Source organism: Podarcis erhardii, assembly GCF_964252035.2.
Source record: "Podarcis erhardii genome assembly, chromosome: 15".
Classification (NCBI taxonomy): Eukaryota; Metazoa; Chordata; class Lepidosauria; order Squamata; family Lacertidae; genus Podarcis; species Podarcis erhardii.
The window spans coordinates 9,033,549-9,055,144 of NC_138505.1; the positions used below are offsets into that span (position 1 = coordinate 9,033,549).

Genomic DNA, 21,596 nt, shown 5'->3' on the forward strand with positions numbered 1-21,596 from the left:
GAATGCAGGTTTTGGTGTCCTCGGGTGTCTTCCCGTGTGTGTGTGTATGTGTGTATATATATATATACACACATACACACACACACACACACACACACACACACACACTGCAGGTTTTCGCAATAATCCTGCCAATGTCTTAATCCGTTTACAATTTGCTTGTAAATACACAATAACCCACTTCCATTCCTTTATAAAGAGTTTGTTTGTTATCTTTATTTGTTATTCTTCCAGTAAGTTTCGCCGTTTCTGCATACTCCATTAATTTCTGTATCCAATCTTTCGTCGAGACCTCTTCATCTTTCCACTTTTGGGCAAATCACATTCTTTTTTTTTTTAATAAATATTTATTAAAGTTTTTAAATATAAATGCACAAATAATAAACGATCTTACTTCTATCACAACAATTTCATCACTTCTTTGGACTCCCTCACGTCTCCCGCTCCCATTTACATCGTTAAAAATTTTTTCCAAACAAATTATCAACTTGTTTACAATCTCATGTCCACTCATTCAAATATAATCTAGCACTTCTTCCAAAAAAAATTATATTTTCTTTAGTCTCACTTATCATCAAATTTAAATCTAGTTTAGTGGTGGCCAATTTTTTATAATCTAGCATCCTTCTTAACATTCAACCAAATTACAATGTTTTTGTAAATACATCTTGAATTTCTCCCAGTCTTCCTCCATCTTCTCTTCTCCCAGATCACGGATTCTGCCAGTCATCTCGGCCAGTTGCATATAGTCCATCAGCTGCAGGGCAAATCACATTCTTGCAGCTGTAGTAGCATGCATAAAAAGCAAACAACTATACTGTTTGGGTAGTTCTAATCCTATAATTCTCAAGAGAATGCCCATCAGTTCCAAGGGGTTTACTCTAAGTAGTTGTAACACTGGAGGCAGGTTCTTTCTGTCCATCCACCCATGAATATTCTCATCCATCACTTCATGTACAAATATTCATGTGTTCTTCCATACAGATATATTCCATCCATCCACATATATATTTCATCACGCTCATATATATCTACACTTTCTTCCTTTCGTCTGTCTAAATGCAACATGTCTGCCTCTTCAACATCCCCCTGTTTGACTTTCTGTCTATTCACCTGGTCCAGTCATGTTTATACAAGTCTGTCTATACATCCATGTCCCCCCATGTCCATGTCTGTCGGTCATCCATATATGTTTCTGTTTGTCTATCCATCCATGTCTGTGTTCGCACATCCCTCCATGTCTAGGTCTGCCTCTAGCCGTCCATGTCGAAATTGGTCTAACCGTCCGTCCATGCCCATTGATCGAGGTACAATACCAATTCATCCATCCATCCAGCCACAGACAGATTCGTACCTGCCCATCCACCCACATACAAATCTACCTCTCCAGTCTTCCATTTCCATCCATTCAGATGCATGTGTCTGTTTATTCATATAATAATCGTCATTTTATTATTTGTACCCCACTCCAGTGGCGTAGCGTGGGGGGTGCAGGGGGGGCTGGCCGCACCGGGCGCAACATCTGGGGGGGGGCGCGCTCACCGCCTCCGGAGTCGCCGAAGAGCCTCGGGCGCAGGCTGTAGCAGAGCCCCATGTATTGCGGGACCGACGAGCTGTGTGCGCGTCCGGGCTGAAGGCGTCCGGCAGGCAGCGGCTCTCAGCGCTCGCCGCGGAGGGCGCGCCAGGCAGCCCCTCCTCACAGCCCCGCCGCCACTGCAGCTGCAGTTGCTGGGCCATGTTGCATTTTCCTCGCCTCTCTGCCCTCCTCCTCCTCCGGGCAAGCGGCGTCGTTTGGGCGGCAGCGCCAGCGGCAACTCGCTTCAGATCACCTGACACGGACCCGCCGCCACCGCCGTGGCTACCTTACCGTAAATACCCCAGCCCAAGCAGCAGCAAGAAGAAGCTGGCAGCGGCGGCAGGTTAGGGGTTAGGGGCGCAAATTACTTGCCTTGCCCCGGGTGCTGACAACCCACGCTACGCCGCTGCCCCACTCATCTGACTGGGTTGCCCCAGCCGCTCCAGTGTATGGTGGGGGGGAATGAATGGACTGATTTGTATGTGTCCACACATCCACGTACAGATCTGTCTGTCCATCCATTTCCCGGTTCTTAGTCCAACACACTTGAACCAGTAAACCACAAAAGGCTCCCAATATATTGTGTTTGTTTCTTGTTACTTACGTATTTGCTTAAACTGGAAATTTTCATTTTTGACACTGTAGTTTTGCTTGTTTACCTTACGACAGCACGGTTATTTTTGTCTTTTATTGGATCCGTCTTACATGCTATCAAAAGTTTTGCATATTGCCATTCCCACCCCCACCCCTAATTTTTTAATACTTTGTTCCCTGCTCTGGGATTGAAAAGATTCAATGAAGAGCAAGCTCTAAAGATTGTTTTCTTTTTAAATCTCTGTCTATAGCAGCCTGTTAATCTCTGTAAAAACACATCCATCTCTAGCCATTGATAATCACCATAGTAAAGGGACCAGCATATTAATTTCTTTCCTAAGTGGTTCGTGTTTTAAAATATGCATATTTATTCAAAGCATTGTACATATTCATTCTTCCTGGCCGCCGCCACAGACTGTAATGCAGAAAGATAAGGAGGGAGCTTTTACAAATGAGCCCAGACTGGGGACTCCAAAAGTGCTATTTAAAAACAAAATGTTGTCATCCGCTGCATACATTTAAAGCACACCCGATGCACATTTAAAGGACATGACTCGCCCCTACAGAATCCCGGGAACTGTAGTTTGTTAAGGGTGCTGGGAATGGTAGCTGTTAGGATTTTTTGTGGGAACTCATGCTCATTAAATGCACGTTGAATGCATTTTATACAGAACTTGCTCGCGAGTAAGCAAGAGGGACAGGGTGGGTGAAATCTGACACAACGTTTTCTTGTTATAAATTCCACCGTGCTGCTGAATTCTGGATCCTGTCTTGGAAAGCCACGATCCTATGCATGGTTTTATTTGGGAAACCCAATTGGGTTTCGGCACAGCGACAATCTCAGGAGCAAATCCCACTGCCACGCATGAGGCTTACTCCCGAGTAAAAGCATGCACTGACCTGGGACATGCAACCATCATCTGAGGCCCTTCTTTGTGTGCCTTCTCTGTGAGAGGTCCAGAGTGGCAACATGAGAACAGGACCTTTTCTGCAGTGGCTCCCTATATGTGAATTGTTGTCTCCAATGGGGCTCACTTGGCACCTTCATTACATGTCTTTAGGCACCAGGCAAAAACTTTCCTCTTCTCCCAGGCCTTGGGCTGCATAAACAATCTGTGGCCTTTTAAACTATGTGTGAGGATTATTGTTTTCATTTGTTACTATGGGATGTATTTTTGTGTTTTTATATTGTAAAGTGCCCTGTGACCCTTGATTGAGGTATAAAAATTATTATTATCCTTTGAGCAGGGCTGGGTTTAGGTTTGATGAGGCCCTAAGCTACTAAGGTAATGAGGCCCTTTATATGTCCAGCTGTCCTTGATCAACAAGAAATTGTCACTTTTTTTGTGTTGAATATATGCTGTATGACCATTTATGGACCTAATAAGTATCTACGCAACACAAAACACTATTGCTGTAAGTAGGTTTTACTTTATTTGTTTTTTATCTTATATTTTAGAAATGTACATCCAGTTTTTTCCCCTTTAAATTTTTCGGGGGCTCCCAAGAGAGAGGGGCCCTAAACCAGGCATGTCCAAAGTCTGTTTTGGGGGGCCTAATCTGGATCTGGCCCCTTTGGAAGTTTATTTCCTGGTGTAAAAACAAAACAAAAAACAACCCTCAACAACTTCAATCCTAAAAAAGGTCAAAAACTTTGGTTGTCCCTTTGGCCGGCCCCCACAGCCCTTCACTTCATCAAGTCTGGCCCTCTGAAAAAAAGTTTGGACACCACTGTAAACTATAGCTTGTTTAGTTTATACATAAATCCGGCACTGCCTTTGATTTTAAAAGGCCTGCTCTGGAATTGTGCTCTGCATATTTTACAAGCCAAGCCATCTGTGCACAGCCTTCGCTCGTTTGCTTTGCTTTGATCGGCTAATTAGAATCGAAGAATTGCAGAGTTGAAAGGGACCCCCGAGGGTCATCCAGTCCAACCCCCCTGCGAAACAGGAATTTTTTACTCAACATGGGATTTAAGCGTCTCATGCTTTCCCGGCTGGGTGATCCCAGATCTGCCTCGCGAAATTATTTCACTGGGTCCACGGCGCGTTTGCAAAAACCTCCATTTAAGAGTTTTTAAAAGCCACGCGTCCCTCGCGCAAAAAAAAAATAATAATCTAAAATTGCCCTGGCGAGCGGGGAGGGACTTCTTCCTTTTCCTTTTTGCAAGCACGTCTCTCGTTTGCAAAGTAGCTCTTCCTGCACGAGAAACTCCGGCGCGGAGAAACATTCCCGCCTCTGCAAAACAAAAAACCGGCGCACCGCAATCCATTACAGCTGCAAGATCTGTCGCGCCACTATTTAAATTGAATAAAAGGAGCGGAGCGGCGGTATTAAAAATCTCTTCCCTTGCTTGCATTACATGGCGCGGGGGCTGCAGCTGCGCTTTAGCCAGCAAGGACTGGGGGACCTGCTGGTAAGAGCGCTAACCGAAACGGCACCCTGGTATCCGTGTTTTGCAACTCTCCCTTTCCAATAAAAGTCCTGCGGGACGGAGAAATGCGGATTGATTCCGGATTCGAAGCGCGCACGGCAGCTGCGTCTGCACGCCGCCCTGCCAGCGTTGCAGCGCGGCTCAGGTATGGCCCCAGAGAAAGCGTGGGGAGGTTGCCTTGGCCCTTGACGCTGTGGGTTCCTCTTCTCCTGAAATGGCTAGATATCTCTGTTTTTAATTCGCCTTGGAAGGGGGACGATCATGGGGAGTCTAATTTCTTGCTTCCTGCTCTATCTCCAGTCCCTCCCCCGACCCTATTTCCTTCTCCCTTTCCCCCTCTCTCCATTGCTTAGGGTGGAGAACCTGTGACCCATTAGAGGTGTTCCTTTGGCCCCAGAGGGAGTTGCAACACTACAAAGTAAAAATGCAGTTTGGAGCAACAGATTCCTGTTTTGCAGGGGGTTAGACTCAGTGGCGTAGCGTGGGGGGTGCAGGGGGGGCTGGCCGCACCGGGCGCAACATCTGGGGGTTAGGGTTAGGGGGCGCAAATCCACGGGTTAGGGGGCGCAAATCCACGGGTTAGGGGGCACAAATTACTTGCCTTGCCCCGGGTGCTGACAACCCACGCTACGCCACTGGTTAGACTAGATGACTCTTGGGGTCCCTTCCAACGACAATTCTCTTATTCTGCTATTCTAATTAGCTGATCAAAAATAAGCAACTGAGCTAAGGCTGTGCCCAGATGCTGGGCTTGTAAAACATGTGTACCACGAAAAGGATATTATGGTTATTTTGGTTATTATGATGATCATTATTACGATTTGCAATATGACCACACACAGAGGCCATGCTTCCTGGGCCAGATGGGAATTGTAGTTAAATAACATCTGGAGGACCACACATTCCTCACATCTCTTTTACAACCTGAAAGGTTGTTGTCAGGCAATTTTGTGGGTTTTCTTTCTTAATACTTGCAAAGCTAACTATTGGGATTTTTTCCTTTTAAATTTTTGAAACTTTATGGTGACATAATGACTGTTAGTAACCACCACAAGGTTAAATATTTTTACCTAATGAGCCCTTACCCCATAGTATTTAGAAAATGTTGTCTTGTTTTTTGGTGGCTCCATTTTGCTCCCAAAATGATTGGCACTGTGCCACTCACATTTGCTCTTGGAGGGGAAAATGATGAAAGGCCATTCCAGTAACTATTTCTTCCTGGTGGTTGCTGCTGTTGTTGTTTAAATTGATAATAATTACTTCTGGTCTCCTTTTCAGGTTGATGTCTCCATGGATCCTTTGAAGATGTGAGTATTTGGGGTAGAAGATAAGCTGTGGCTCAGAGAAGGCCTTAGATATCCAAGCAATGGCTGAATGTGAGCTAGTATGATTACAAATAAACGTGGATTTTTGAGTTGAAACATATAATACTGAGTCATGATTTAATAAACCATGACTCAGGTTGATGTGCGAGAAAGGCCAAATTTTGCTGCGATGAATGTGTGTTACCCAATTTCTTTCCCCTTTGGAAATAATTCTTCTATCAACACACATGACATCTGAGGTTTCTCTGAACTTGGTTTTCAGGTCAAACCCTGGCAACGAGAGGAATAATGGCAAAACTCTGAAGAAGCATGTCAAAGCAGCTCCGCCAAGGCATCCTGGTAAATTTGTGCTGCTCAGTTTTTGAAAATGTTTGGGCTGGGGAGTAATAAACAAATGGCATCTGCAACACAGTGTTGCGGCGTGGAGGATTTCCTTATTTACTGCTTTTGGGTGGCACTGTGGGTTAAACCACAGAGCCTAGGACTTGCTGATCAGAAGGTTGGCGGTTCGAATCCCTGCGACGGGGTGAGCTCCCATTGCTCAGTCCCTGCTCCTGCCAACCTAGCAGTTCGAAAGCATGCAGTGCAAGTAGATAAATAGGTACCACTCCGGCAGGAAGGTAAACAGCGTTTCCGTGTGCTGCTTTGGTTCGCCAGAAGCGGCTTAGTCATGCTGGCCACATGCCAGCTCCCTCGGCCAATAAAGCAATATGGTTCCGGAACTGGAATATTTATAGATAATGTGTAAAACATGCAGGGGTAAGCAAGGAAATAATAAAAGAATAAATGGAATAAATGGAATAATTAATAAACTACAACAACACAACAAGATGGAAGAAGGGAAAAAAATTGAGATCACACATGGGGGAAGGGGAGTGGGGGGTATAGGGGAATTTATAAACATTTCTAATATAAGTTACAGATAGGTAGCCGTGTTGGTCTGCCGTAGTCAAAACAAAACAAATTCCTTCCAGTAGCACCTTAAAGACCAACTAAGTCAGTTCTTGGTATGAGCTTTCGTGTGTGTATCTGAAGAAGTGTGCATGCACACGAAAGCTCATACCAAGAACTGACTTAGTTGGTCTTTAAGGTGCTACTGGAAGGAATTTGTTTTATTTCTAATATAATACAGTGATACCTCAGGTTAAGTACTTAATTCGTTCCGGAGGTCCGTTCTTAACCTGAAGCACCACTTTAGCTAATGGAGTCTCCTGCTGCTGCCGCGCCGCCAGAGCACAATTTCTGTTCTCATCCTGAAGCAAAGTTCTTAACCTGAAGCACTATTTCTGGGTTAACGGAGTCTGTAACCTGAAGTGTATGTAACCTGAGGTACCACTGTATTTCTAATCGCATTGAATTTATATACAGTAATTAGGTATATTTTAATTTGCTCAACTATGTAATAGGCTTATGTTACAAAACAAATATGGATTTTGAATTAGATGTTTGTAACTCTTTTTCGGTTTTGGAATAAAGTTTAAAAAAGAAAAAGGAAAAACATTTTGGTTTCCCTGCAGAGATTTATGCCCCGTTCCCTGCCCCAAACCAATCTGGCTGCAAAATCTTGGGCTGTTTTTAAGGAGTGTGTGTGTGTGTGTGTGTTTTCCTTTGGCACCCGTTTCAGGAAAACGGGAACCTCGGTGCTCCTTTCTCCTCCCAGCCCTCTCGGCTGGGTTTTCTTTCCACACAATGTGCCTGCAGGCTTCTGAACAGGGCATAATCCTTTACGGCCAAACATTTCTTCCCTCACTGGGGTCAGAAGTCAGAAAGCCATTGTCCGGTTATTTATAGCTGTGTCCTGTCTCTGAATTATCTTTGTTCGTTTGGGGCAGGCAGGTTGGAAAGCAGCCGACAAGTGGCAGGCAGGCCAGCTGGAGGTTTTGTGCTTGTGCCGGAGCCATTTTTACTGGGCGAGGGGGTTAGTGTGCTCAGCTGCGCAACGTCCGAGTTCTCCACCCCCCACATCCTAGGGGTGGATGGTGGGGCACAAGGCAAGGAGCCCAAATGTGGGTGGAGCGAAAGCTGGCGATTGGTGGAGCCAGAGCCCATCAGAGGAAGTGCCAGTTTAGTCCACATTCACAGCATAATGCGCATTTAGAGTGCGTGGCTTCGCCCCAGAGAATCCTGGGAACTGACATTTATCCCTCACAGGGGATTAGGCCAAATCTGGTCCTACATCCTTCTGACAGTGACTGACTAGGGTCACGGGTGGCGCTGTGGGTTAAACCACAGAGCCTAGGGCTTGCCGATCAGAAGGTCGGCGGTTCGAATCCCCGCGATGGGGTGAGGTCCCGTTGCTCGGTCCCTGCTCCTGCCAACCTAGCAGTTCGAAAGCACGAAGTGCAAGTAGATAAATAGGTACCGCTCCGGCGGGAAGGTAAACGGCGTTTCTGTGCGCTGCTCTGGTTCGCCAGAAGTGGCTTAGTCAGCCTGGCCACATGACCCGGAAGCTGTACGCCGGCTCCCTCGTCCTATAAAGCGAGATGAGGGCCGCAACCCCAGAGTCGGCCACGACTGGACCCTTTACCTTTAATACCACTTAAATGGTCATGGCTTCCCCCAAACAATTCTGGGAGCTGTAGTTTGTTACGGGTGCTGAGCGTTGTTAGGAGACCCCCAGTTCTCCTGGCACAGCTACAATTCCCAGAGTGGATTAATCAGTCAATCCCTCTTCACGGGGGACTATGGGAATTGTAGCTCGGGGGAGGGAATAGGGGGGTCCCCTAACAACTCTCAGCACCCTGAACAAATTGCAGTTTCCCAGGATTCTTTGGGGGAAGCTGCGTCTGTTTAAAGCAGTACGATACTGCTTTAAATGTGTATATTGCAGATGAGGCCTTAGGGTGGCAAACCAAACCCCTTATTTGTGGGGAGTGGGAGGCATCTCTTTCTCAAAAATTCCTTTGGTTTTCTCCTTCCAGGGTCCTTCAAGAAAAAAGAATCTGAACTTTTTGTCGGCAATCTCCCATTGGATATCAAGGAGGTGAGGCTTGGTGCTTTCTGTTTCGGAATATATTTCTTGCGGACACTTCCGCCAACTGCCTTTTTCTTCATGATGTATATTAAGCCGTGAAAAATGGGTCTGTGATATGGTCTAGATACTCCACGTTTTGGTTTTCACCTAAGTTGTCATCTACAACCCTCCTCTTTAAACTAACACACCCATCATAAATGTGTCTCTCTTACAAGGATGTATATTGGGCAAGGGAAATGTCCAGCGAGAAGGTGGGACCCAGGCATAGGTTACCTCTGTCTACAACCCAGGACATGCGTGGTCATGTGACACAGTCATGTGGTACAGCTTTGTGGGCGTAATCTGGCTCAGAAGGCTCCACCCACCCCAGTTTCTAGCCCACCTTCACCCCGTCCATCTGCACTATGTACTTAAACACTACCATGCCACATTAAAGGGTCACAGTTTCCCCCAAAGAATCCTGGGAAATGATGTTGGTTAAGGGTGCTGAGAGTGTTTAGGAGACCCCTGTTCCCTTCGCAGAACTATGCACAACTGAGCTATCCCCTGGGATAGCTCAGTTGGTAGAGCAGGAGACGCTTAATGTCAGAGTTGTGGGTTCAAGTTCCACGTTGGCCAGAAAGATTCCTGCATTGCATGTTGTGTGTATATATAAATGTATGATGATATGTAAAGTAACACAGTAGCTTACAGCTAGGAAGCTAAATAACTCTTCTAGGTGATTGGTAACTTCTTTGTAAAGACTATACAATGTCCAGACTCTTTATATTCAAAAGAACTCTACTTTTATAAACATATAACCGAGAAGAATACATTTACAATCTCATGCTTATTCACTTTGTTCCTTATCGAGAGCTCCTGTGCAGGTTTCTCCCAATTAACGTTTCTGTTTTCTAGCCGTATCACTTGGTCCAGTCCGATGTCCATAGCAATGTATCACGGCCACTTGGTTGGGTGCCCATACTGCATCATGAATGGAGATTGTTTCTACCAACATACGTGTGCAAAACTCGTGAGGCTGAATCCCTGGGAAAGGGGAGGGAAAGAGGACCTGGAAAATAGATATAAACTCTTTGTAAAATGCTTTCAGGTGTGCTTGCTGTGAATCAATCACGCAGGTGCCTTTCTGGTACTCCGGATAGCAGGAATAAAGACTCTTTCTCTGAATTAACCCCTTCCCCGGGAGCAATGCTCTTCCTACCCGTGAGAAAGGCCTTAAAGACTACAGTTTCACTTCAGACAGATCACACGGACACACACTGTCCTCAGCAGAGCAGCCATTCTCCTCACATACGCACAGAGAGGAGCAGAAAGCAGTTAAAAAAAACGACAGTTACTGGAATAACAGTCACAACGGAATGGAATGCCTCTCTCATGTGACTCAGCCAATCACACGAGGGCTACTGCCAAAGGGGAGAAAAAACCCATGTTAAAAATACACAGTAATTTAACATAAGTAAATATCCCCGTTTAAGGAAATTTTTACCATTATCCTTAACGTTGCATTACTGGATAGCTCAGTTGGTTAGAGTGTGGTGCTGATAACTCCAAGGTTGCAGGTTCGACCCCTGTAAGGGCCAGCTGCATTTTCCTGCATTTCAGGGGGTTGGGCTAGATGATCCCCTGGGTGCCTTCCAACTCTGATTCTGTGAATAGTCGAGTGATCAGTCCTTCCCAAGGGACTTTGGGAATTGCAGCTCGGTGAGGGGGGGGTCACCTAGCGCTCAGCACCTTAAACAAAAACTCCACCTCCCAGGATTCCTTTGGAGGAAGCCATGACTGTTTCAAGTTCTCGGTACTGCTTTAAATTCACCGTGCAGGCAATGCCTTAGATTTGAAACTCAGGGACTTTTCTCTAAATACATCCCTTTGTGTGCTGTAACTAAACTGCAGGGATCTCTCTTGGTTTAGCCCGGGAGTGATTTTCGGGGTGGGGTGTCTATCCCGTTGTGAATCTTCCCCTCTTGTTTCTATCTTAGACAGAGTTAGCGCTCGCCTTCAGGGAGTTTGGCGTGAAGACGGTCAAGAAGCACAAGACAACTTTTACCAGGTACACCCTGCTCTAAACAGGAGGTATTGGAAGAAACCTTTGATAACCCTCCGTTCAGGGATTGGGGAACGTCCCCCCTCCCGCGAGGGTGATCCTCTTTGGCCTTGCTGTAGCCTTATGAGGCTTTGCCCTCGGGTGGGAAAAATATTGCGCCCGGGAAAGGGAGATGGGAGTCAACAGACACTCAAGGAATAGTTTCGGAGGAAAGGCTTTTATTTCTACCATCCATGAACTGGTAGAAGGAGCAAGTGTGATAACTCACAAAAACATGCACGAGTTCACAGTCATGTGCACAGAATATATATTTCCATTCCAGTTACCTCCCCTTTCTCCTCCCTCGGGAGTCCTGCCCATGAGTTCCTCTGAGCATGAACAGAAAGCTGTTTTGGGACTATTGTGGACTCTTCCCAGGAAAGGGGGGGGGTGAGAAGCCAAGGGGTTTCAGAGTGTTCAGATGTTGCAACTAGAATAAGATAAAAGTCAGTTCTCAGGCCTGAGTATTCTTGGCAATGACAGAGCCTATTCATTAGCCTTTTGAAGCCTTCTCGTGCTGATAAAAGAATAACATTTTGCCTATGTACCAGCATCTTGTGAGAATCCACAGAAAAGCTGTAGCTGTGGGTTTTTAGAAGACAAAAGGAATTTTGGACAGTTTTGAGGCCTGGTGGGGGGGGTGACTTCGGGCCTAGGTGGGGTCACCTGTCCTCACCTTCCTTCATTGCGAGATGAAGGAAGATCAACGACTTGGATGATGGACTCAAGGGCATCCTGATCAAATTTGCAGATGACACCAAACTGGGAGGGGTGGCTAACACCCCAGAGGACAGGATCACACTTCAAAACGACCTTGACAGATTAGAGAACTGGGCCAAAACAAACAAGATGAATTTTAACAGGGAGAAATGTAAAGTATTGCACTTGGGCAAAAAAAATGAGAGGCACAAATACAAGATGGGTGACACCTGGCTTGAGAGCAGTACATGTGAAAAGGATCTAGGAGTCTTGGTTGACCACAAACTTGACATGAGCCAACAGTGTGACGTGACAGCTAAAAAAGCCAATGCAATTCTGGGCTGCATCAATAGGAGTATTGCATCTAGATCAAGGGAAGTAATAGTGCCACTGTATTCTGCTCTGGTCAGACCTCACCTGGAGTACTGTGTCCAGTTCTGGGCACCACAGTTCAAGAAGGACACTGACAAACTGGAACGTGTCCAGAGGAGGGCAACCAAAATGGTCGAAGGCCTGGAAACGATGTCTTATGAGGAACGGCTAAGGGAGCTGGGCATGTTTAGCCTGGAGAAGAGGAGGTTAAGGGGTGATATGATGGCCATGTTCAAATATATAAAAGGATGTCACATAGAGGAGGGAGAAAGGTTGTTTTCTGCTGCTCCAGAGAAGCAGACACGGAGCAATGGATCCAAACTACAAGAAAGAAGATTCCACCTAAACATTAGGAAGAACTTCCTGACAGTAAGAGCTGTTTGACAGTGGAATTTGCTGCCAAGGAGTGTGGTGGAGTCTCCTTCTTTGGAGGTCTTTAAGCGGAGGCTTGACAACCATATGTCAGGAGTGCTCTGATGGAGTTTCCTGCTTGGCAGGGGGTTGGACTCGATGGCCCTTGTGGTCTCTTCCAACTCTAGGATTCTATGATTCTATGAGATCTTCCCATTATGGGCGGATAGCCTGGGGGGCTGAATGCATTCCCTTCCATCTGTGGTGATGCTCAGATGAAGGATGAAGGAAGAGAATGGGGAGAGACTATACCCCGCCTGCTTTGGGGGTCTTTGCCCCCCTCCTGCTTTTATCTGGCTCCACCTCCTTTGACTTGGACGCCTCCTGCTGCCCCCACTAGGTTGCTGTTTCCCACTTTCCCCCAAGAGTGGGAGGACTGTGGCCCCTGAGGCCGACCGATCTGGCCCTCGCAGCTCTCCCTAGACCACGCCTCACCTGCTTCGTACCATCCATGCTTGCTTTTGTCTGGCTGGGACTTGTAAACCATACAGTCATACCTCAGGTTGAAGTCGCTTCAGGTTAAGCCTTTTCGGGTTGTGCTCCGCGGCGACTCGGAAGTAATGGAGCGCGTTACTTCCGGGTTTTGCCACTCGCACATGCGCAGGTGCTCAAAATGACGTCACATGCATGCGTGGAAGCGGTGAATTGCCAGACACGCATTGCGTTCGCTTCAGGATGCGAACGGGGCTCTGAAACAGATCCTGTTGGCGCCTCCGGCAATGGCTGAATTCCTCTGATCGGGAGGAATTTGCCTCGTGGAAATCTGGGTCTGGCCGCCACGGCGAAGGCGGAGACCCACTAAAAATCACAGGCGGGTGAAGCCTGTGAACGAGGGATTTGGCTGGCACCTTTTGCGCCTCCCCTACTCGCGGGGAAACCCGGTTTCGGGGATCCGGAGCGACGTGGGGTGAGCGGCGCGGTGCTTCGAATTGACTGCTTCTTCCACGGAGCGAAGCCGCATTGCTGTTGCCGGAGAGCACTGACTTTTTCCTGTGGACAATTTGATCTTAAAGCAACTACCCATGAATAGAGCGGAGAATTGGATTTTTAAACGTCTTTAATTTGGTGTCGAAACGGGGAGGTCTAAAACAGGAAGTCCACCTTCCCCTTTTGTAAATAGATTGAAGCAATGAGGATGCAAGCTGAAGCCTCGGAAAGCCTATTGGAAAGGACTAAATTTCCATCGGTAAAAAATACTAAACCCCCCTTGGTGGCAGGAGAAGAGGGGGGAAAGTTTTGGACTGAGTATACCTGCAGGAGAGAGGGAACAGAGTTAAAATACCACCGCTCCGATCCTGGAAACGGGCTGCCAACTGAAACAGATCCTGTTCGCAACCAGAGGTACCACTGTATATACTCGGTGGCCCCTCCCACTTTTGCCCCTGGCCCTGCCCACCACTGGCGTGTGGTTACGGAAGGGCATGTAGCCCGTGTCTTTAGCCCACGCTGAGCGATTCTCCTTCCCTGGCTCTCTTTTTTTCTGGAGAGATTGAAATGCCAACATGGCGCAACAGCTGATGTCGCTTCTCCTTCTCCGCAGCTTTGGGTTTTTGGAGCTGGCGTCCGCCGACATGGTCAAGCTTGCCATCAAGAGGATGAACGGGAGCCTGGTTCACGGGCGACGCATAACAGTGGCCGTTGCGGAGGACAGGAGGGTCCGCGAGCCCACAAACACGGACACAGAGATGCCGGTAAATATTCCTGCCTCTCTTTTAGCATCATCTATAATGACAGTTCGAAAGCCCGTCAAAGTGCAAGTAGATAAATAGGTACCACTCTGGTGGGAAGGTAAATGGTGTTTCCGTGTGCTGCTCTGGTTCGCCAGAAGCGGCTTAGTCATGCTGGCCACATGACCCAGAAGCTGTACGCCGGCTCCCTCGGCCAATAAAGCGAGATGAGCGCCGCAACCCCAGAGTCAGTCACGACTGGACCTAACGGTCAGGGGTCCCTTTACTTTATAATGACAAGGTCCCCTGGCCAAAACCCCTCTGACATGATTTTATATCTCCTCGCAGACACAGATAAGTATGTGATCTGGTGTGTAGCACTCTTTGCAACTGCCGCTAGGAAAATTAGAGCAAATTATATAGCCAAGGAGCCACCAACTGTAGAGGAGATGAATTTATTTGACCCTATCTATATCATGCTATATTTTATCCTTATCACCAAACTCCGAATATAATTGCACACTGTATTAATTAACATCATTTTTTAATATATTAGTGGCCATGTGATAATTTTAGCTTATTTTATTGTTTAATAATTTTAATAATTTTATTGTTTTATTGTTTTATTGTTTATTGTTAAACAATTGTTTATTGTTTTATTGTTTAATGTCTTAATTTGTATATTAAGGTACTTTTATAGCTCTGTTTAGAGTAGGTAATGTCTTGATAACATAAATGTTTTAAGTTTTTTTTAATTGTTGAATGATTCTGTGTACATTGTGGTAGCCTTTGGCTATGTGCAATAAAACTGACTGACTGGCATAGTCTACACTGGGCTTCTTCAACCTCAGCCCTTCAGATGTTTTGAGACTACAATTCCCATCATCCCTGACGACTGGTCCTAGCTAGGGATCATGGGAGTTGTAGGCCAAAAAAACACCTGGAGGGCCGAGGTTGAGGAAGCCTGGTCTACACTGACTGGCAGAAGCTCTCTTCCTGGTTTTTAGCCAGGGTCCTTCTCTCCCAGCCCTACCTAAAAATGTCAGGATTTGAACTCGTGACCTGCTGCTCTACCCACTGAGCAATAAGCGCTTCCCGATAGGTGTTAGGTGTTTTTCCTTTTCTGGATGACGGGGCTCCAAACCTCACGTTTCATTGCAGGATTTGGAACCCATCCCTTGGGAAGAGACCGGACCCAAGTGTGGTATGTTACACCCGTGGGGTTTTTCCCCTCTTTATTTCCTCCCTGCTATATCCTGGGGGCTCAGGGCAGCTTTCCACTCTCCCCCACCCACCCTGCAAAATGACAGTGATTTCCTCGCTGGGCGAAGAAATCAAATTTTCAGGCCAAATGAAATGAGAATGATATTGTAAACTTAAAACTTATTTAACACACGCTTACCTGGACGCACTTTTTTTACCCTGGCTTTTGACACTTGATGTGTGTGTTTTTAGGACCCACCTCACTTGGAGGATTGTAGTGGGTGTGGGTTAAATCACAGAGCCAAGGACTTGCTGATCAGAAGGTCGGGAGTTCGAATCCCCACAACGGGGTGAGCTCCTGTTGCTCGGTCCCTGCTCCTGCCAACCTAGCAGTTCGAAAGCACCTCAGAGTGCAAGTAGATAAATAGGTACCACTCCGGCGGGAAGGTAAATGGCGTTTCCGTGCGCTGCTCTGGTTCGCCAGAAGCGGCTTAGTCATGCTGGCCACATGACCCGGAAGCTGTACGCTGGCTCCCTCAGCCTATAGAGCGAGATGAGCGCCACAACCCCAGAGTCGGCCACGACTGGACCTAATGGTCAGGGGTCCCTTTATCTTTACCTTTATCTTTAAGTTGTTTTAAACTGTTTTTAACACTGTGCTTTAATGTTGTGACTCATGCATGGCACCTTAGGGTGGGGGGGTAGTAATAATAATTAATGATAATGGTCTCTTATGGCACCTGTAAAAAAACCCAAACCAACAAATTTAAATATTTTTTTCTTTAAAAAAGTAACTCAAAGACTCCTGTGCCTTTGAGTTGTTTTTTAAACGCTTTTTCATTTTGATTTAAGTCGTTTTGCGATAGTGTAAGCTGTTTTGAATTGTTGCAACTCACCCTGGGACCTTAGGGTGAAGGGCATATTGTTGTTGTGTAATTGCAACAACGATGAATTGGAGCTCACCTTATCAGATGAAGGGCTCTGCTCAGACACCACACCACAAACAAAAGTCTGTGCACCTGCCTCTTTTGTAATTTTATGTTGTGAACTGCCCTGAGATTTACAGATGTAGGGTGGTATATAACTTTAATTAATAATAATTACCGTATTTTTCCATGTATAAGAGTCCCCTGTGTATAAGACGCCCACTATTTTTTGGGACTCAAAATTAAGAAAACGCACTATGCACTATCCTTGTATAAGGCGACCCCTTACCTTAAACTTCAAAAATTTAGGAAAAAATATAGTCTTAAACACGGAAAAATACGGTATTATTATATTAGGATCAGATTCGGGCTAAATGTGGCGGGTGGGCGGGGTTGCCCACCTTTCAATCACATGACATCAAGATTACCGTATTTTTTGCTCTATAAAACGCACTAGACCATAAGACGCAACTAGTTTTTGGAGGAGGAAAACAAGACAAAAAATATTCTGAATCCCAGAAGCCAGATCCCTCTTGGTGTCCTAGCTTATGAAGTAGCGGCGCGAAGCCTCTTCTGGGCAGCGGGAGGAAGGCTCCCCCAAGAGCCGCACTCCCTTTAAAGTGCTCGCAGAGCGTGTGCGGCTCTTGGGGGCAGCCCTTCTCCCTCCTCGGGGAAAAGCCTCCAAGAGCCACACACACGCTCCACGGGGCTCTTTAAAGAGAGCGCCGAGCAGAGCCTCCCGCCTGCATTCGCTCCATAAGACGCACACACATTTCCCCTTACTTTTTAGGAGGGGAAAAGTGTGTCTTATAGAGCGAAAAATATGGTACAGTGGTGCCCCGCAAGACGAATGCCTCGCAAGACGAAAAACCCGCTAGACGAAAGGGTTTTCTGTTTTGGAGGCGCTTCGCAAGACGAATTTCCCTATGGGCTTGCTTCACAACACGAAAATGTCTTGCGAGTTTTTCTGACTTTTCCCCCCTTTCCCCCCTTTTTTCTAAGCCGCTTATTCGCTAAGCCGCTAATAGCCGCTAAGCCACTAATAGCGCTAATCCGCTAAGCCGCTAATGGGCTTGCTTCGCAAGACGAAAAAACCGCTAGACGAAGATACTCGCGGAACGGATTCTTTTCGTCTTGCGAGGCACCACTGTACATTGCCTTATTGGTTGTCTGGCAAACTCCCTTGCACAGGTTCCCGAGTGCCCCTATAAACAGTCGGGGAGAATTTTGCACGGACCCTCAACATTCCACGGCTACTGAGCATGCTCAGTCCTCATTGGACTGAGTTCCGGGTGGGCCAGCCCTTTTTGGGGGTTTTTAATGGGACAGTGTGGTGTTCTTCACCTTGGGATCCCCCTAAGCATATTGAGACCAGGCGCGCGCGCGCTCTCTCTCTCTCTCTCTGTTGACTTCGTTCCAGTTCCATTTCTGCTGCCACTCTCAAGCCTTGCCTGTTCTTTAATTTCCCCTGACTTCCTGTCTTGTTCTCGGCAGATCTTTCCCCAAAAGCCAACATGCAGACCTTGGACTCGCCGAAGCTGAAGGTCCTTTATGCCATTCCCATGGAAATGAGGTGAGGAGGAATATCTTACAACAACACGAAATGTCATGAAATGTCATTCGCATTTGGGTGTAAATTTCTTTTTTAAAAAAATAATTTTTATTGAATGGTTTTATGTTACAAAAAACAATACAGCCATACTACCACTAAATATAATTAAGAAATAAAAATTACATACATCGATATTTTATTTGTTATTTACCGTCTTATTTCCTCCCAAACATTGCATACAACAACATGCATATGTGCAGACACCCACACACCCACACCCGCACAGAAAATAATAATAATGAAAGCAAATATTTTCCCCCCTTTTATTTTCCAAAATCTTTTCTTCAACTTGATTTCCTGTCAAGTCCCTTTGCATATGTTTTATCTTACATTCGAATGTACACAAAACAACAAACCTTTCTATATAATTTTTCTAATACATTCTGAAAACATAATAAATCCTTAATTGTGGTCCACCTCCTTTTAGTTCCTTTATCACTCGAATGCTAGTCAAAACTATTATTGTATTTTTTAACGTTATTTTTTATAGACACCCCAAATTTGGGTGTAAATTTCTACCCGTATGCATATCTTTTTTTCAAAGTGATTTCCCCAGTCGTGTTATTTTCACGATTATATGCACTTCTATGCATGCTTTGCCTCGGCATATTCATTTTTGCATACATCACTTGGCTGAAGAACTACATTGTGAAATTCAGAGGAAAAATTGAGAAGTGCACATTTGGAAGGCCGAACATAAGAAAAGCCCTGTTGGCTTTAGTCCAGGGGTTTCCCAAACTTAAGTCTCCAGCTGTTTTCAACTACAACTCCCATCATCCCTAGTTAGCAGGACCAGTGGTCAAAGGTGATGGGAACTGTAGTCCAAAAACAGCTAGAGACCCAAGTCTGGGAAACTCCTCTAGTCCAACATCCTGTTCTTACAACCAGAAGCCCACAAACAGCTCCTGCATGCAAAAGCAACTCTAATCACTTTAGATTCCCAGCAAGTGATAATCAGAAAAATACAGTGTTGCCCCGCAAGACGAACGCCTCGCAAGACGGAAAACCCGCTAGACGAAAGGGTTTTCCGTTTTGGAGGCGCTTCGCAAAACGAATTTCCCTATGGGCTTGCTTCGCAAGACGAAAATGTCTTGCGAGTTCCTGCGGGTTTCCCCCCTCCCCCCCCTTTCCTAAGCCGCTAAGCCGCTTATCAGCTGATCCGCTGATAAGCCGCTTAACAGCTGATCGCTAAAAGCCGCTAAACCGCTAATAGCGCTAATCCGCTAAGCTGTCAATGGGCTTGCTTCGCAAGACGAAAAAACCGCTATACGAAGAGCCTCACGGAACGGATTAATTTCGTCTTGCGAGGCACCACTGTACTGGACAGTAGCAGGAGAACAATAGCCATTGATAATGAATTTGTACAGTTTTCTTTTAAAGCCATCCAAAGTAGTGGCCTTCACTGCCTCCATTATTTAACTATGCACTGTGTGAATAAATCCAATAATAATAATAATAATAATAATAATAATAATAATAATAATTTATTATTTATACCCCGCCCATCTGGCTGAGTTTCCCCAGCCACTCTGGGCGGCTCCCAATCAAATGTTAAAAACAGTACAGCATTAAATATTAAAAACTTCCCTGAACAGGGCTGCTTTCAGATGTCTTTTAAAGATAGGATAGCTGCTTATTTCCTTCACATCTGAAGGGAGGGTGTTCCACAGGGTAGGCGCCACTACCGAGAAGGCCCTCTGTCTGGTTCCCTGTAACCTCACTTCTCGCAATGAGGGAACCGCCAGAAGGCCCTCAGACATGGACCTCAGTGTTTGGGCTGAACGATGGAGGCGGAGACGCTCCTTCAGGTATACAGAACCGAGGCCATTTAGGGCTTTAAAAGTCAGCACCAACACTTTGAATTGTGCTCGGAAACGTACTGGGAGCCAATGCAGATCTCTCAGGACCGGTGTTATGTGGTCCCGGTGGCCAGTCCCAGTCACCAGTCTAGCTGCCACATTCTGGATTAATTGCAGTTTCCAGGTCACCTTCAAAGGTAGCCCCACGTAGGGCGCATTGCAGTAGTCCAAGCGGGAGATAACCAGAGCATGCACCACTCTGGCGAGACAGTCCGCGGGCAGGTAGGGTGTCAGCCTGCGTACCAGATGGAGCTGATAAACAGCTGCCCTGGACACAGAATTAACCTGCACCTCCATAGACAGCTGTGAGTCCAAAATGACTCCCAGGCTGTGCACCTGGTCCTTCAGGGGCACAGTTACCCCATTCAGGACCAGGGAATCCCCCATACCCACCCATCCCCTGTCCCCCCAAAACAATACTTCTGTCTTGTCAGGATTCATCCTCAATCTGTTAGCCGCCATCCATCCTCCAACCGCCTCCAGGCACTCACACAGGACTTTCACTGCCTTTGCTGGTTCTGATTTAAAGGAGAGGTAGAGCTGGGTGTCATCTGCATACTGATGAACACCCAGCCCAAACCGCCTGATGATCTCTCCCAGCGGCTTCATATAGATATTAAAAAGCATGGGGGAGAGGACGCAACCCTGAAGCACCCCAGAAGTGAGAGCCCAGGGGTCTGAACACTCATCCCCCCAACACAACTTTCTGGACCCGGCCCAGGAGAAAGGAGCGGAACCACTGTATGACAGTGCCCCCAGCTCCCAGCCCCTTTAGACGGTCCAGAAGGATGTTATGGTCGATGGTGTCAAAGGCCAAATTCTACCTTTTTATCCCTCCTGAATCTTCAAATACTTCACTTTGTTGGATGTATGAAAGCTCCATAGTTATGAGAAGGAAAGGGAAACTCTTCGCTGTCTACTTTCGTCATTTATACACCTTTATAATATTCCATACCTCCACCCTGACTCTCATTTGCTTGTTCTCTGAACGAACAAGCCCAAAATGTTGTAACCCCATTGGGCACTTTCTTTTACTCCTTGATCATTTATTGACTTCTGTGATTTATGTTCTCCTGCTTTGTTGTTGTTTAGTCGTTTAGTCGTGTCCGACTCTTCGTGACCCCATGGACCAGAGCACTCCAGGCACTTCTGTCTTCCACTGCCTCCCGCAGTTTGGTCAGGCTCATGTTTGTAGCTTCAAGAACACTGTCCAACCATCTCGTCCTCTGTCGTCCCCTTCTCCTTGTGCCCTCCATCTTTCCCAACATCAGGGTCTTTCCCAGGGAGTCTTCTCTTCTCATGAGGTGGCCAAAGTATTGGAGCCTCAACTTCATGATCTATCCTTCCAGTGAGCCCTCAGGGCTGATTTCCTTAAGAATGGATGCATTTGATCTTCTTGCAGTCCATGGGACTCTCAAGAGTCTCCTCCAGCACCATAATTCAAAAGCATCAATTCTTCGGCAATCAGCCTTCTTCATGGTCCAGCTCTCACTTCCATACATCACTACTGGGAAAACCATGGCTTTAACTATATGGACCTTTGTTGGCAAGGTGATGTCTCTGCTTTTTAAGATGCTGTCTAGGTTTGCCATCGCCTTTCTTCCAAGGAGCAGGCGTCTTTTAATTTCGTGGCTGCTGTCACTATCTGCAGTGATCATGGAGCCCAAAAAAGTAAAATCTCTCACTGCCTCCATTTCTTCCCCTTCTATTTGCCAGGAGGTGATGGGACCAGTGGCCATGATCTTTGTTTTTTTTTATGTTGAGCTTCAAACCATATTTTGCACTCTCCTCTTTCACCCTCATTAACACTCTCCCGCTAGGTACCATATTTTTCGCTACATAAGGCGCACCAGACCATAAG

At 46.3% G+C, this 21,596-nt stretch overlaps 1 protein-coding gene and 1 long non-coding RNA gene across 4 annotated transcripts in view; one reads left to right on the forward strand and one right to left on the reverse strand.

Annotated features, from left to right (window-relative positions):
• The window catches only part of TDRD10 (tudor domain containing 10), a 37,152-nt gene that overhangs the window by 8,571 nt on the left and 6,985 nt on the right, over positions 1 to 21,596 (forward strand). For 2 of the 3 annotated variants that reach the window (XM_081841167.1, XM_081841166.1), the window contains exons 3-9: positions 5,883 to 5,911; positions 6,192 to 6,268; positions 8,851 to 8,912; positions 10,883 to 10,953; positions 14,009 to 14,159; positions 15,297 to 15,339; positions 17,759 to 17,837. In XM_081841167.1, coding sequence (XP_081697293.1) covers positions 5,883 to 5,911; positions 6,192 to 6,268; positions 8,851 to 8,912; positions 10,883 to 10,953; positions 14,009 to 14,159; positions 15,297 to 15,339; positions 17,759 to 17,837 — 512 coding nt within the window. Of the gene's footprint in view, positions 1 to 4,530; positions 4,587 to 5,882; positions 5,912 to 6,191; positions 6,269 to 8,850; positions 8,913 to 10,882; positions 10,954 to 14,008; positions 14,160 to 15,296; positions 15,340 to 17,758; positions 17,838 to 21,596 lie in introns of those variants that run through there. The other variant, XM_081841168.1, reaches the window with a different exon arrangement.
• LOC309330159 lies at positions 9,666 to 10,353 on the reverse strand. The gene is made up of 2 exons (XR_014151326.1): positions 10,105 to 10,353; positions 9,666 to 9,954 (listed from the first exon to the last, which is right to left on the reverse strand). It is a non-coding gene; the product is annotated as an uncharacterized lncRNA (long non-coding RNA).